This window comes from Chionomys nivalis, chromosome 11 (assembly GCF_950005125.1).
Source record: "Chionomys nivalis chromosome 11, mChiNiv1.1, whole genome shotgun sequence".
NCBI classification, from domain to species: domain Eukaryota; kingdom Metazoa; phylum Chordata; class Mammalia; order Rodentia; family Cricetidae; genus Chionomys; species Chionomys nivalis.
The window spans coordinates 15,064,005-15,081,214 of record NC_080096.1 but is presented as its reverse complement, the minus strand read 5'-3'; the positions used below and the strand labels follow the sequence as shown (position 1 = coordinate 15,081,214).

Genomic DNA, 17,210 nt, shown 5'->3' with positions numbered 1-17,210 from the left:
TTTACCTTTCCAATTTCCTTCAAATAGCAGAATAATACTCCACACTGAGTTCACTGGCAACCTTTGCCTACTTAAAAGGGTCAGCCCAATGGGTCATTTATTGTCAAATGCATGGCCAGCTTCTATACTTCTCATTTCCTTTGAAAAACATTTTGGATTTCCACTGCACTGTACATTCTTAGCAGTTCTTTGAACAAACGCTGTGTTTATTGCAAGCTGTCTCTGCTGGTTTACAACCCATAAAAGGAAAATTGCTTGAATTTGATTTTTATCTAACATCATTTCCATAATATTAAGTAAACATAATCTTGATAACAATAGTCATTAGCTAAGTACAAAGTGAGAAATGTACATTCAAATGATGTATGACATTACCACATCAATTAAAAATGTCTTCTCATTTCACATGGCAATTTCAGCAATGTGAAAACCGCAGTTGCTTTTTTTTTTAATATTTATTTATTTATTATGTATACAATATTCTGTCTGTGTGTATGCCTGCAGGCCAGAAGAGGGCGCCAGACCTCTTTACAGATGGTTGTGAGCCACCATGTGGTTGCTGGGAATTGAACTCAGGGCCTTTGGAAGAGCAGGCAATGCTCTTAACCACTGAGCCATCTCTCCAGCCCCCCACAGTTGCTTTTGCACACACCTAATAGCTGTCTTTTTCTACAGAAAAAGAGAAAGACGTTGGCCCACAGCAGCACATAAGTAAATAGGAGAATTAAAAATGTGCTGTGGGCCGGGCGGTGGTGGCGCACGCCTTTAATCTCAGCACTCGGGAGGCAGAGGCAGGCGGATCTCTGTGAGTTCGAGACCAGCCTGGTCTACAAGAGCTAGTTCCAGGACAGGCTCCAAAACCACAGAGAAACCCTGTCTCGAAAAACCAAAAAAAAAAAAAAAAAAAAAAAAAAAAAAAAAAATGTGCTGTGGGATGAAGCTGGACTGAGCTTATTTGTATTTTAATGATCTTTGAGGTCATTTAAAGAAAATCTGAAAAAATACATATTTTCTAGACTCGTCACTTCTTCCATTGCTGTGTTGCCATTATGACCATTAGACATTTAGAAACAGTATGGTCTTAGAGCTGGGGATGTGGCCGAGTGAGTAGAGCCTAACATACGTCAGGACCTGGGATGGTACACAGCCCATCGTGTGCATGTGGTGGTACATGGCTAGAATCCCAGCAGACAGTCAGACAGTGTGATTATAGTTGAAGGCCCCTAGTACTTAACTTCCTTTTTATTTTCATTTTCCTCTCCTTTTGTCTTATAGTAACTACTGTAAATTTGAGTCATCTGTCTCAAAAAGTCATCATTTTAAAGGATGCATACTGAAATATAGGCAGGACAGTCACAATTTCTGGGCCAACCTCAGCCACATGTTGAGACCTTGGCTTAAAACCCAAAGCAGAATTTATGTGTATGTAGTCGAAAGTATTGCACATTTAATTGTATATTTATGTGTTTTCTATAAGTAGCCTTATCCTGTACCTTTTCTTTTGCAGCTTATTTATTTTATCCAGCTTGTGAGTGTAGATTCATATCAGAACTATTCATAAAGTTTCACTGTTTCTCTGGTTTCATTTTTAATAAGTCATTCCCCTCTTGTTTCTAACAGTAAATTGTTGGTGGTACTGATTTTGTTGTTAGGATGTTTGCTCTGTCGCTCTCCACGTGTCTTAAGGCATGTTGTTTGTTGTTTTCTGTTTTTGTTTTTGTTTTTTTTTTTGCACAGTATAGCTCTCATATGGCCCAGCGAATGGCAAATGATTCAAAAGCTCTTTGTTGTGGATAAAGTAATTAAAATCACAAGAATTGAAGTGGGAGGCGTAAACCCTTCTGAAGTACAGTATATTTCTGAGCCTAGTAAGTTTGCATGTTACTCTTTGTTCCTTTCATTAAAAGTTGACAGTTTAAGGGGGAAGGGAAGGGTCTGTCAGTGCTCTATTCTCTGGCAGACCCGTGAGCCGTCCTCTTCTGAACGTTTAGTGCGCAGATTCCCTCATCATTTGCATGCAGCCTAACATATCAGTTACTGAAAATGCTGTGTAGTAACTGGTACGGGTTTTTGAAGCAATTCTTCACTTACTTCTGTGCTACTGTTTTCTAGATCTCTGTCCAGATTGCAGAGAAGGCTTGTTGTGCCAACAGCAGAGGGACCTTCGAGAATACACCCAGGCCACCATCTATGTCCACAAAGTTGTGGACAACAAAAAGGTACCATCTCTTCTTGTGGGCATGACTGGGAGATGTAGGGCATCAAATCTGCCCACTTAGTGTTGAACTTGGGCAATTGGAAAATAGTAGGAGAATTTCCAGTGCTGTCTGAGTTCTGGTTTAAAAAATTGCCCTCTCTGTGGTTTTAGATGTTGTGGGAGTAGAGCTGGGAGCTTAACAGGACAAGGAATGCCAGGCTGGGCCTCAGCGTTGATCTGAAGTGCAGGTGAAATGGGGAGGAGTGGTTTCAGAGCATTCTTCTGTTATTAGTATTGGACTTGAGAGGAGAGCACGGACTCCAGTCAGTTGCATTCAGTTGCATTCCAGGGTTTGGGAGAATTAAAGGCAGTTGGTTACTAAATCCATTGCTTAAGAATGCTACCTTAACTAATTAATCCATTATAGGTGTAGAATTGTATTTTATAAATTTAAACAAAGGCTTTTATTTCCAAACATGCTGAGAACAGGAACATAATGTAAGCATCTCTACTTCCCCCTGAATATCCTTAATCCTTTTGACCATCAGCCTATTTACATTGTAGAAGAAGCAGCCATTGTATAATTTGAGTTTGGTAACCATATCCACAGTGTTATGCAGAAGAGCAGTTCTTTTTTCTGTTTTTCACTTCCTATGTCAGGTGCGTCATAACCCATAACTCCAGTTCCATGGGATTTGATGTTTCTGGTTTTTGTGGCACCTGAACTGTGTGTCTCAGAATGAAAAAGACAATTAAAACTAAATAAGAAAAACAGTTAATAGAAAACCAAATTTAAAAAACACAAAAATAAAACTAAGCCAGGCGTAGTGGTGTAAGCCTTTATTCCCAGCAGAGTTCATGGCCAGTGTGGTCTATATAGTGAGTTCTTGGACAGCTAGAGATACAATAGTGAGACCCCCATCTCAAAATAAATAAAATAAAGGTACATGAGTAAACAAAACTTTGGGGCCCGGGAGGCCGCAGGGTTAGGTTACAAGAAGTTAAAAGATCAAAGAAAGCGGTCCTGGTTCCTGATTCAACCACTTCTCCCAGGGAAGCCTCTTCCTCTACCAAATGCTCACTTAGGGCCTGACTCATTTTTCTCTGATCCTGGTGCATTCAGGTGATGAAGGACTCCGCCCCAGAGTTGAATGTGAGTAGTTCTGAGACAGAAGAGGACAAGGAAGAAGCTAAGCCAGATGGAGAGAAAGACCCTGACTTTAATCAAGTATGCATTGAAGGTCTTTGCATCATTGTGCCTTCTTTCACTCCATGCTTCTGGTGTCTCTTCCCTGGTTGGGACATCGTTCTGAGTCCCTTTTCCACTTGTTCTGTATTTTGTTTTCTTTAGAATTAATTTCTTTTAAGAAGGAAAAAGTAGCTAGGAGCGGTGGCTGGGGTGGTGCACACCTTTAAAGCACTCAGGAGGTGGAGGCAAATGGATCACTGTGCCTGAGGGTAGCCTGGTCTACTTAGAGAATTCAAAAACAGCCTGGTCTCAAAACAAGCAAATAAAGATAAAAGTGCTGAATGGGGCAGTTTGTGATTAAGACCATTGAGGATGCTGAAGCAGGACAGCCCACCTGTGAGTTTGAGGCCACTTTGGACCAAAGTGAGGCTGTCTTTAGAAAAATTAAAAAGGAAGGAAGGCTGTAATGAGGTGTGGTGGCACAAGCACAGTCCTGCTCTCTTGCAGTGGAGGCAGCAGGATTAAGGGTTTGTGGTCACCCAGGTCTGCTTAGTAGAATGCTTGGTCCTCTTACAGAAACCTGGGTTTGGTTCCCACCACCCACATCAGGCAGCTTAAAATTTCCTATAACTCCAGCTCCAGGGGATCTGACACCATTTGTGATGATGGCTCAGGGGATAAAGGCACCAGCCAGACCTGATGACCTGCAGTCCCTGGAACTCATATTGGAGAGGTAGAGAACCAACTCCTGCGAGTTGTCTTCTGACCACAAACATGCTAATGACACAAAGGAAATAAAATGCAGTTAAGACAATAATTATATGTATTTGAGTGTGGGTATGTGCTCATGAGTTTAGGTCCCCTCAGAAGCCTTGGCTATCCCTTTGTAGCCATCCAGTGTTATTCCTGAGTACCGACATTGGACCTCTGCAAGATTGGTACTCATTCTTAACTGCTAAGTCACCTCACTAACACCCTTAAAATATTTTTGTTTTATTTTGGAGGCAGGGTTTCTCTGTTTTATGGTCCTGGAACTAGCTCTTGTAGACCAGGCTGACCTCATCAAACTCATGGAGATCCACCAGCCTCTGCCTCCCAAGAGCTGGGATTAAAGGTGTGCACTACCACTGCGTGGCTAAAATTTTTAATAACAATAAAATTGTGTTTTTTGGGCTGGAGAGATGGCTCAGCAGTTAAGAGCGTTGCCTGCTCTTCCAAAGGTCCTGAGTTCAATTCCCAGCAACCACATGGTGGCTCACAACCATCTGTAATGGGGTCTGGTGCCCTCTTCTGGCCTGCAGGCATACACATAGACAGACTATTGTATACATGTAGTAATAAAAGCGGCAGGGCTGTGTCCCCGGCACCCAGCCGCCCCCGCATGGCTAGCTTATGCCCCGAAATAATTACATGGAAACTGTATTTTTTTAATCATTGTCTGGCCCATTAATTTCAGCCTCTTATTGGCTAGCTCTTACATATTGATCTAACCCATTTTTAATATTTTGTGTAGTACCACGAGCTGGCTTACCAGGAAAGATCTTAACCTGTGTCTGTCTGGAATGGGAGAATCATGGCGACTCTCTGACTCGGCTTCTTTCTCCCAGCATTCTGTTCTGTTTATTCCACCCACCTAAGGGCTGGCCTATAAATGGGCCAAGGCAGTTTCTTTATTAAATGAAAGTAACTCCTCCATCATATACATAATAAATAAATAAATATTTAAAAAAAATAAAAAAAATTTTTTTTAAGGCAAAAGTATATTTTAAGCAGCAAAAGAATACTAAAACAAGACATGTGTATCTTGGTATGTTCAATAGCCATGCAAGTTTTTGGGTTTTTGTTTTGTTTTGTTTTTTATTTGTTTTATTTATTTATTTATTTATTTATTTATTTATTTATTTATTTATTTATTTATTTTTACCCTGACAATTTCTCTATATAGCCATGGCTGTCGCTGCCATGGAACTAGCTCTGTAGACCAAGGTTGTCTCAATAAAACCCAAAGAATGGTTTCTGTTAGGCTTCCCTGTCCTAATGTACAGAAAATTATTCTTATAGGAAGTATAAATGGATATGTGAATGAGCTTCAGGCTCTGGAAAATAAATAGATCATTGTGTTCCCGGAATAGTCTGTAGATCACTTTATACATTTTCAGGCTTTAAAAGAAGATTTATATGTATGTATATGTATGCACCATGTGAGTACAGGTACCCACAGAGGCCAGAAGAGCCTCTTGGTTAATATGCTGGGAACCATATTTGGGTCTTCTGGAATAACAAACCCCAGATTGGAATGAACTGAAATTTACTGTGATACCTGCCTGCCTCTAGTCTTCTCTGTCTTCGTTTGCTCTTCCCTCTCTGTCTGCCTCTGTCTGGGTTAATGTTAGTGCACCCACATCCAGCTGATACTGATGTTTTTAAAACCATGGTATTTCTAGTTAATGTTTGACTTTTAATACCTGTAATATTTTTACCCTGAGATAGGGTAGTTAAATTACATTCATCTCCTCTCTGTGTTGGAGTGGTCCTCTGCCTCCTCCATTGCAGAAAACAGTCTCTGGACTTGTCGGTCTATCAGTGCACACTGATATTACTTCTTTATTTTTAATGTAGAATAAGAAAGTCTTTAGGGGAGTTGGAGAGATGGCTCAGAGGTTAAGAGCACTGCCTGCTCTTCCAGAGGTCCTGAGTTCAATTCCCTGCACCCACACGGTGGCTCACAACCATCTATAATAGGACCTGATGCCCTCTTCTGGCAGGTGTACATGCAGAGCATGTCTTAAAGTCTTGGTTGCCTCAAGGTAAATGTTGCTTGTAGTTACCCAGCTATGCTAGTGTAGAAGGATGTGCCAGTATTTGTTGTCCATGCTTTGTTGGAATCTTAAAAATAACCTTAAAAGGGCTGGAGAGATGGCTCAGTGGTTAAGAGCATTGCCTGCTCTTCCAAAGGTCCTGAGTTCAATTCCCAGCAACCACATGGTGGCTCACAACCATCTGTAAAGAGATCTGGCGCCCTCTTCTGGCCTTCAGGCATATATGCAGACAGAATATTGTATACATAATAAATAAATAAATATTTAAAAAAAAAATAACCTTAAAAAACAAACAGAGCAACAAAACCCATGAAGTAACAAAACCACATGGTTTTATGCGCCGCCCTTTGACCGTGGGCAGACAGATTGTAGTTTCCTTTGTTAAACTTGGTAGCCCGTGGCCTTGGTGCATTCTGTGGTAATGTGGGATTTCGGTTTGTTTTCTAACTGAGGTGCTTGATTACCCTATTCAGATCTGTGCTGGTGTGTTTTCTTTCTTGTCTCTATTCTCCTTTTTGAGACAGGCTTGCTGGCCTTGCAGTGCCACGTAACCAAGGTTGGCCTTGATCCCGTAGTCTTCCTGTTTGGCTTCCAGGGTGCTGGGTTTACTGGTGTGGCCACATTTCCTAGCTGTGATAGGGACCTAGGAGTTTGCAGATGTGTTTCTTGTTGGTCTCCGTTTTCAGCCCGATTTTCAGCCCAAGTTGTGTAGCAGACTCTACATTTTCATGTGATTCAGACTTTGAAAGGCTGGCTGTTTCTCTGAACAGCGTTTTGTTCACTGTGGTCATGACCACAGCGATGTTTTCAGGTGGGTGTGGAAGTGCTGTCCTCAGTTGTGGATGGCAAAAGATTTCACATGTACAAATATGATGCAGAATGTTGGAGAGCATTGCTTTTTACGCCATAATTATTTTGTACACATTATAATTTTCTTCCATCTCCCTTCTCCATGTTTGGATATTGTAATACTCTAGAATGTTTTAAATACTTTTGGTTCATGGCAGGGCGGGATCTCTTCTAACCCTCTGTTTAGAGCATAGTAACTAGTCCCTGGGGATACCTAGTGTCTTCAGAATGTCACCCTCCCCTCCCCCTGTTTTGTCTCAGAACATGGTGGCTGGTTGTACTGCAGGGCAGTAAATCCCTGCCATAAATCGAGGCCTTAGTGCTCCTTAATGGAGTTGAGCAAATCCCCTTCCCTCCTCTCTAAGCCAGATCAACCCAGTTCTTTCCGTGTTATCTGAAATTCAGGTTAATGATACACTCAGTGGATATTACTTAGGTAATTGGAAGCCTTTTAAAACCAGTGGCCGGGAAAGGAACAACAACCAGTGTGCTGGCTTTAGTGGGTTGAGATGAGTTAAAGAACAGTAATTCCAGGAAAAGCCTTTAGACCCTTTATACAATCAATTTGAGGAGATCTTAGTTGCTGGGTGGGGCATGAGGTGAGGTAGGGTTCGTCCGTGGATCCTGTGTCTGTGGATGACCCCTCTTCACAGCCGTTGTCAGATGTTGTTTTCAGGACTGCTAACTTGGCTGATTTTTTTCTTGTGAATCTTAGAAACACATTTGTGAGCGTGGAAGCTTTGGCTAGAGTGGGCAGCACTCTGAGACCAGGTTCTTGTGGAGTCTGTGCCCTTGTAGCTGCTTTATGAATTGCAAAATACATCCATAATATGAATGAGGCACATGTGTCCACAGTGACCCCAGCACCCCCTTTCACCACAATTGACACTCAGTGACATCTTAGAAGCCAGAGAAGAGCTACAGTTATCTTATCCAGATATAATTAAACCAGAAAAAAAGGATTTTGAAAAATCCCACTTTTATTCTCTGGCCTGCTTAACAGGCAAACTGGACCTCTTGTTAACCTCTCAGTGAGGCCTTTGTAAGTAGAGAGCCACCACACACCAATCCCAGCTCTGGGAAGACAGGATCACCCACTGCCTGGAGAACATAGCACGTTCAAGGCAGACCTACATAATGAGACACTTTCAAAACAGACCAAAAAAATGTTCTAGAACACTGGCTCCTTGCTATTCTCTTTTCTGAAGACTGGTACAGCCTGTATCATACCTGTGTATATATATATAGTCCTGTGCTTTCGTGGATGTTTAGGTGAGTTGCAGTGATCGTGCTGCTCTAAATATTTGATTCTCAGTATTCCAGAGGTAAACACAGCTTCCCGTGTAATGTGTATAGTGCATCTGAGAGAAGCTAGCAGGCACGATTCCCTGTGTCCTCTGAACCCGAGTTGATGAAGCTGCATGGTCTGTGTGACTTGGGTGGTTTCCATCTAGCCAAGGGTCTTGGTTCTTAACAGTGGTCCGTACTCTGGTAGATCAGCATTTCTATAATGTGCAAGCTGTGCTTGGGCCTTCTTTTGTTTGGTTTCACAGGACTGTAGTCGAAGCCGTTTCCCTTCACCACTGATACGACAAGAAGCACATTGCTTAAGTGAAGCCTAATCTTTGATTTTACAGTTGATATTTACTTCCATATCATTCTCAAAAGGAGCCAGGGATGTGGCTCAGTTGGTAGCGTGCACGCCTAGCATGCAGGAGCTCTACTTTCTTTCCGTCCCCAGCTCCGTAAATCTGAAGTGTTGGCACACTGCTATAATGTTGCCACTATGAAGGTGGGGACAGGAGGGTTGGTTCAGACGGGGAGCTGTAGACTAGGCCTGTGGCACACACACCCCCCTCCAAGGAAATGGTGAGACCGAGGGAGCTGTAGACTAGCCTCTGGTACATGACTCCCACCCCACCCCCAAAGAAAACATGTAAAAGAAGTTAAAATTTATTTACATAATTCTATAATCTTGAAATTTCAATTTATTGACTCGTTTGGTTTTTTTTTAATTAACTTTCTAATGCATTTGTTTGTTTATTTTGTTTATATGTGTGTGGATGCAGTAGAGGTTAAAAAGACAGCAAGAGTTGGTTCTCATCTTGCCCTGTGTGGGTCCTGGGGAACAACCAGAGGGTTCTTGCAAATTACCTTGATCACTTGATCATTGTGGTCACAACTTCTTAACTGGAACAAAAAATAGCCATTTTCCCTATATGTAAGTGATGATATTTAACTGTGTGCACGCATACTTGCCTTCAAGTGGAAGGCATCAAGAGAACTAGTTTAAATATATTAATTAGATATTACATAACTGTCAGACTTGGCATTGATGGCCATCTCACCAGCCCTGGGCCTTGTTGTCTAGCCCTAGGCTGGCCTTCAGAATCCCTGCCTTACCTCTCAAGTGCCAGGATTAGAAGAAGGTCAGCACAACTGATAATTTATTGTTGTTCCTGGTTGGAGGTGAAACTTTGTTTTCTTTTTAAGTGTTTTTTATAACGAGCTTTTAAATTAGTTACAGGCAGTTATAAGTTCATTTTTACACGCACACACCCCGTATATGTGAACCCACTAATCTGTAGAACCTTGGACTCCCTGTGTTGGAGTCAGAGGGTTTCCGGAGCAGTTGTATCCAGCTTCTGTTTGCCTGAAGAACCTCCCGAATAGGGTAATCTCTTTGGGATCTTGTTTTTAGAGCAATGGAGGTACCAAGCGACAGAAGACGTCCCAGCAGGGCTACGCGGCCTACCAGAAGCAGGTTATCCGGCGGAGCACGAGGCACAGAAAGGTGCGAGGAGAGAAGGCGCTGCTGGTATCGGCTAGTCAGACATTAAAAGAGCTGAAGATTCAGGTGAGGGAAATGGATTGTCTGCCTGGACTCTCAAGGATTCTGTGAGTTCCTCCCCACATCTATTTTATGTAGTTACCTTTTTTTCTGGGACTGAGGCATTACTAATCTAACTGCTTATGGTAGTAATCCAATGGGAGAGGACTTTCTGAGTTTTAAATGCTTGTAGGGCCCCAAGTTAAAATGATTGTTCGGTTGGTTTTTGGTTTTTCATGATAGGGTTTCTCTGTGCAACCCTGGCTGTCCTGGTACTACATCTGCCTGCCTCTGCCTCCTGAGTGATGAGATTAAAGGTGTGTGCCCACATTCCTGACTATTGGTTTGAAGTGTTTAAAAGGGCACTAAGGAAGTCCTCTCTGTTGGTAGTAAAGCTCCAGATTCATCCTGGCGTTGATTCTGTAATGTCCCAGAGATACAACATGGTTTTTAAAGATCATGTATCACTTTTTTGTTGAGGGAGCATTGAGACAGGGTTTCTCTGTATAGCTCTGGCTGTCCTGGAACTTGCTCTATAGACCAGGCTGTGCCTCTGCCTCCCAGGTGCTGGGATGAACGGTGTGTGCCACCACTTCTACTTTACAAGAATGACCTTGTACCAGTTTGGGTGCTATCAGTTTCTTTAGGTCCCCCATGGTGTTATCAGTGCTAAACCTGACATGGACTTTCTTTCACAGAGGGTTGTTACAAACTACTTTGATCACTGTGACCACAACCTCTTAGCTGGACCAAAAAAAAAAAAACCAAAAACCCCTTAGTTTTCACAGTAGCCAGTCTTTGTATCCAGGTGGCAAGTGATAGCTTATGCACATACACTTTTCTTCAGGTGGGAGGCATCGAGAGAGCTTGTTAATCCATAACAAACTTCAGGATAATTGTTCTCTCTTTTCCTGGCTGGATTGTGAGTTTGTTACTGAGGAGAAGCAAACAGCACTGGGAACTGCTTATTAGGATAAGCCAAAAGCTCTCAGCACACTTTGTTTTTGTTGTTGTTTTGTTTCCTATTTGGTTTGCACATGTGTATGCCTGTGTGAATGTGTGTGTGTGCACTCATGCACGTGGAGGCCAAAACTATCTACCTTGGCACCTTCTCACATCTTATTTTAAAATTTTATTCATTATAAAATTTTCAGATTCTGTGTATGAGTGTTTTGCTTGCATGTGGACCAGGTGGGTGCCTGGTGCCTGCAGAGAAGAGAAAAGCATGTCTCCAATTCCTTGGGACTGGGGTTACAGGTGGCTGGGAATCAGCATGTGGGTGCTGGGAATTCTCGCTGTGTCTTTCGCAAGAAAATCAAGCACTCTGAACCACTGAATCTTTTTTCCAGCTCCTAAAATTTTACTCTGTGTGTGTGTGTGTGTAAAGTGTGTATGCCGAGGGGGATGTGGGAGCAGGGCCATGATACACATGTAGAGATTTGAAGACAGCCTTTACGAGAGTTCCAGGGATTAAACTTGGGTCTGGCTTTTTTTGGTTGGGGATTCATTCATTCATTCATTCATTCACATAGGTTTTTGAGGCAGCGCATCACTACATAGCTCTGGCTGGCCTGCAATTCACTGTGCAGCTGCGGGTAGTCCAAGCTCACAGGTCTGTCTGCCTCTGTCTCCTGAGAGCCGAGACCAAAGGTGTGGTCTACCACACTACGTAATAGCAAGTGTCTTTTCCTACTGAACCAGCTCAAGGGTCTACATTGTTCCTTGAAACTGGGGGTTACCTATTGGCTTGGAGCTTGCCGTATAAGGCTCCGTCAGCTGACCAGCAAAGATCTAGGTAACTTCCTTTCCTTTTCTCCCCAGCACTGGGATTACAGGTATACATTGCCATGCCTATATGTTTTTAATTAGATTTTAATTGCATGTGTTGGAGTATGTGTACAGGTGACTATAGCCTGTAGAGTCCAGAAGAGGGAGTTGTGAGCTGCCCCAAATGCATGCTGAGTACCAAACTTAGGTCTTCTGTTAGAGCAGCCCTTATTATTAACTGCTGAGCTTTCTCTGTCCAGTCCTCTTACTCAGGTTTTTAAAGTATTTTATGTGTGTGTGCCTGAGTGTATGTGTATGCACCAAGTACATGGCAAGAACCTAATCTGCTTAAAGTCAGTGAATATCAGGTCCCTGGAACTGAAGTTATAGGCAGTTGTTAGCCACCAGGTGAGTAACAAGTGCTCATAACTGCTGAGCCATCTCTCCAGCCCTACACACCCACTTTTTGGTTTTGGTTTTCGAGATCTTTGGAGCCTGTCCTGGATCTTGCTCTGTAAGTCAGGCTGGCGTTGAACTCAAAGAAATCTGACTGTCTCTGCCTCCCTAGTGCTAGGATTAAAGGTGTGTGCCATCACCGGACAGTTCACGCCCACATTTTAATGTGGATTCTGGGGATCAAACATGGAGTCTCAAGCTTGTTCAAAAGTTCTTTGCTGTTGTTAACATTTTCTTGTTTCTTTTGCGTGCGTGTGGGTCTGTCTGTATGGTAAGTCAGAGGACAGTTTTTTTCTGGGGAAACTTGTTCTCTTCTTCTGTCATCTACTAGAAACCTAATGCAGATGGTCGGGCACAATAACAGTACTTTTACTTGCTTGAGCCCTCTCACCACCTGTCTTAGTTTGGGTTGTTGTTGCTGTGATGAAACATCATGCCCAAAACATCTTGGGAAGGAAAGGGTTTATCCAGTTTACAAATTGTAGTTTTTCAATGGAAGAATTCAGAATAAGAACTCTAGCAAGGCTGAAACCTGGGGGCAGAAGCTATTGCAAAGACCATGAAGGAATGCTGCTTATTGGCTTGCTTTCCACACTTTGCTCAGCCTTCTTTTTTATAGAACCTTGGACCACCAGCCTATCTATGACCCCAGCCACAATTGGGTTGGACCCTCCCCCAGCACTCACTAAGAAAATGCCCTGTTGCTGGTCTTATGGGATCATTTTCTCAATTGAGGTTACCTTCTTTCAAATGATTCAAGCTTATCAAGTTGACATAAAGCTAGCCAGCATGCCAGCTCCGATTAAATTTTTTATTTATTTGCATGTGTGACTGTATTGTGCCTTAGAAAACCAGAGAGCTGTGGGATCCCTTTGGAGCTTGATTTACATACAGTTGTGAACCTCTGTAAGAACAGTGTTCTGTTAATATCTCTCCAGCTCCTCCTGTTTTTGTTTTTGAGCTTTGCTAAGGAACACCTGCCTATCCTATGTTGAAGTCGCTAAATTGATCAGGCTGACTCAAATCAAACTCCTGCCTATAACTCTCTCATTTCTTAGTATTTTTGGTGACATATTATCTATTGGCTAGAATATATTTACATCTATTTATTTGTTTACTTTTTGCGTGTGAATATGTTTATTTTGTGTATGTATATTTATTTTGTATGTAGATATGCTTATGGACGCATGTGTGCTGTGGTGCACTTGTGGTCAAAGGACAGCCCATGAAAGTTGATTCCTTTTGACCGTGTATGTCTCAGGTACCAAACTTGGATCATCAGGCTTGGCAGAAATTGCCTTTGCCCCAGGTCATCTCACTAGTCCTGTTTGCTAGGTTTTTAACTCATCTTTATCTTTTTTTTTATATAGTAGTCTTTTCCAAATTGTTGTTTAATGCCCCATCCATACTCTCACTTGGAAATCTATAAGGTCACACACACAGGCAATTACCCAAATTCTTTGTGATGGTATCACTTCTTGGTATCAGGGAAAGTTCCATAAGTGTGCTTTCCAATAGTATGTCTCAAACCCTCAGCAGAAAGAGCTGATAAATTCAAGATGTCCATGAAAAACAATCTGGCCCCTGTGGTTTGAGTCACTGTAGGATCTCCAAAAGTTGACCACGCTCCCTTGTCTGCTGCCTTTATGTGGTGGCATTCATGGCAATGCATTTTTCTTGTTGCTGATATTTATCATTGTAATTGAGGCAAAAGTACAGGCTTCTTTTGAGGGTGTTATGTGTTCCAGATTGTCCTGAGAACAGCATTTCCCTTGGTTGAACCCACGGCTCTGAAAATAAATGTGTTGGCATAATATCTTCCCTCTGTTGTTGTGCCCTTTACATCTGAGAAGGCTTGTTTCCATCACCGGTTTTCTGCCTGTCAGCGGTAAACCTCGAGCATTCAAAACCTTTAAATTACAAAAAGAGCCCCTGTGGACCAGGACGTTTCTGAAGGCCTGTGCTGCTCTTATTATGGATCGCTGTTTTTGAAGAATAAATCAGAAGGCAGTAAAAATAACCTCTCCTCCTGGGAGTGTGTTACCTGCTTGGATGAACTGCTTCATGGCAGCAGCTGTTCAGATGAAACCCCCACACGCCTTTTCCTCAGTGATTTCTTTGTGGTGTTTCCTCTCATCTCCCGCTCTTGTGAATCAAACAGGACTGAAAGAAAGGGTGGCGGGATGGAATTTCCCCCTGCTGCCCAGTGCTTTCAGAACATCGGCTAGCTGTGACCCTTCCACCGCAGCTGTGTGGCATACATGTAGTTCTCAGTTGGTGGTGGTAGGTACTTTTTTTTCTTTTGTAGACATTTTAAAATTATTTTATGTGCATTGGTGTTTTGCTTGCATATATGTCTGTATCAGGGTACAGTCTGTATCACAGTACAGGTATCAGCTGAAACTGAGTTACAGCTGTGAGCTGCCATGTGGTTGCTGAGAAATGAACCCAGGTCCTCTGAAAGAGCTGCCAGTGCTCTTAACTGCTGAGTCATCTCTTCAGCCCCAGTGGGTGCCTTAAAAAAAAAAAAGTTGTACTTCATTTTCTTTTGTAGAATGAAGCCTTTCCTTTGGGCACACTGCTCAGGTTGTATAGATAGATGCTTTCCCATACGCTATTGCTTAGAAGCTTAAAGTTGCTTTGGGGGGCTAGAGAGGCAGCTCAGTAGTTAAGAAATTCTTGAGAGTACTTGCTGCATAGAGGACTCAGGTTCAGGTCTTAGCACCCTCATGGTTGTTCACAACCATCTGTAACTCTAGTAGGCTCCAGGTATATAAGTGTTGCACGTAACATTCATGTAGGCATCAGATTCATACACATAAAATAAGTAAATGTTGAAAACATTTTAAAAAACTAAAGTTTGTTGTTTTGCATAGTTGTTTGTTCATCCAATAATCCAGTAATGCTTCTCTCCTGTTGGTTTGTTTTGCTGAACAAATACTCAAATCTAGACCTAACTCATGCTAAATAGTCATTCTTCCACTTCCCTTCTCCAGTGCAAAATTTTATTTCCCTAAAGATGTTGTGTGTCATTGGCCCTTAGGAAGGGGGGGTGGTGTTTGGGCACAGGGTGAAGTGGCTGAAGCGTCTGCATTTCCTTGCCTCAGATATGTGGGTAATTGAAGTCTGGCAGCATGCTCTGCTGCTCCTGGAATGTCCACAGTTAGGAAGCAGGTCACTATTAGGCAGCCTTTATTGTACGCTGACACTCAGGCTCTGTACTGTCCACACCCCTGCCTTGATTTGTCTCTCTTCTTCGAAACCACTGCTGTCGTCTCCCAGCACCTCTTCTGGGATACCTTGTCTTAGTCCCTGTTAGAATCCTGCATGTAAGTTGTGTCACCCCATAAGGACTGCTGAACCACCTGTCCTGCATTACCAGGAGGGATTTTCCTAGTGTAGATTTCCAGTGTCTAGTGCGATACTTGTCGTGTGCTGGCTTCATGAAGAACACAGTCATTGTTGAACACACTTACGTGCCTTTGTCTGTACTCACAGCACAGTGTGTCAGTCCCTCAGAGATGGTATGGCTATCTCAAGGGATTTGGGGCTTGACCCATCTCATGGAGTGGGCATTTCAAGAGAAGAAGCCATCCTATATTGAGGGGAATGAATGCGACCTTACCTGTGTGAAGTCACTGTCACCCATCTCCATCGAAGCTCTGCTGGATGTGCTGATGAACCTGTTCCATATTGGTATGCTGGTCTGGGTTGGCAGAGTTAGCCTTGTCTGTATAAGCAGGAAGTGTAGGGACAAGGCTTGCTGCTTCAGGAAGCTCACTGGCAGTGCCGTGCCCTTGTCACCTCTGGGTGTTCATGTCTTTTTGAGAAATCCAAGTATCATTCTTACCTGACCAGAGCTCTTATCTGTAGCCAGTTATAAAATCACTCCTTCGGTAAGCATTACCCCAGCCCTTTCTGCTGCACAGGGAGCTGGAGACTGAATTCCTACAGATGACCCGTCTTTCTGCCACCGAGTAGAAGAAAGCATGAAAGCTGGATGACTCCCTGAGCATCAGGGATAACAGTGTAATACAATTGGATGCTAAAGAATTACTTTTGAAGAGTATTATCTTGGCTGAGTGTAGTAATGTATGCCTTTAATTCCAGCAGAGGCGATTGGATCTCTTACAGTTGGAGGCCAGCATATCTATGTAGTGAGTTCCAGGACACTCAGTGCTAAACATAGTAAGAACCTAAGTCAAAATAAATAACTTAATTAAAAATTTCACATGAATTTTTTTTTAACTGCCTTACCTATTAAGAATAGTAATAGTGAGGGTTGGAGAGATGGCTCAGAGGGTAAGAGCACTGGCTACTCTTCCAGAGGTCCCGAGTTCAATTCCCAGCAACCACATGGTGGCTCACAACCATCTGTAATGAGACCTGGTGCCCTTTTTGCCAGCAGCACATTGTATGCTTAATAAATAAATCTTTAAAAAAAAAAAGAAGAAGAAGAAGAGGAGGAAGAGGAAGAAGAAGAAGAAGAAGAAGAAGAAGAAGAAGAAGAAGAAGAAGAAGAAGAAGAAGAAGAAGAAGAAGAAGAGGAAGAAGAGGAAGAAGAGGAAGAAGAGGAAGAAGAGGAAGAAGAGGAAGAAGAGGAAGAAGAGGAAGAAGAGGAAGAAGAGGAAGAAGAGGAAGAAGAGGAAGAAGAGGAAGAAGAGGAAGAAGAGGAAGAGGAATAGTGTTATTATTGGTGTCTGTGTGCCTTTTCAAGATTCCTTGTGCTCTCTGGATGTAATTACAATCTAGAAATGATTTAAACCATTATTGGTTATTTTGAGATAGCACAGATTGAATTTAGGGCCTTGTTATACTAGATGAGTGTGCCCTCACTGAGACAGTATCTCACTAAGTTAACACTGGCTGATCTGTCCCAGCCTCCCGAGCGGCTGGAAATAAAGGCCTACCCCATCAATTCTTTTAAAACTTTCTGAATTTTCCCCGCCAAAACAAAACAAAACAAAACAAAAAAACAAAACAAAACAAAAAAACTTTCTGAATCTGAAAGACATTGAAGGAATTATGTGTTTTGGAATGTATTTGACTTTTGTTGCTTGGCCACTGTTGGGATACAGCACGTAGCCCTTCTCTGAAGTTGTA

General features: G+C 42.5%; 1 protein-coding gene and 1 pseudogene across 3 annotated transcripts in view; one reads left to right on the top strand and one right to left on the bottom strand.

The window, feature by feature from the left end:
* Usp48 (ubiquitin specific peptidase 48) overlaps positions 1-17,210 on the top strand; it is a 77,812-nt gene that overhangs the window by 52,497 nt on the left and 8,105 nt on the right. For 2 of the 3 annotated variants that reach the window (XM_057785512.1, XM_057785511.1), the window contains exons 20-23: positions 1,738-1,868; positions 2,113-2,219; positions 3,321-3,425; positions 9,756-9,911. In XM_057785512.1, the coding sequence (XP_057641495.1) occupies positions 1,738-1,868; positions 2,113-2,219; positions 3,321-3,425; positions 9,756-9,911 (499 nt within the window). Of the gene's footprint in view, positions 1-1,737; positions 1,869-2,112; positions 2,220-3,320; positions 3,426-9,755; positions 9,912-17,210 lie in introns of those variants that run through there. The other variant, XR_009058020.1, reaches the window with a different exon arrangement.
* On the bottom strand, positions 10,250-15,762 carry LOC130883541 (ubiquitin-like protein 5; annotated as a pseudogene).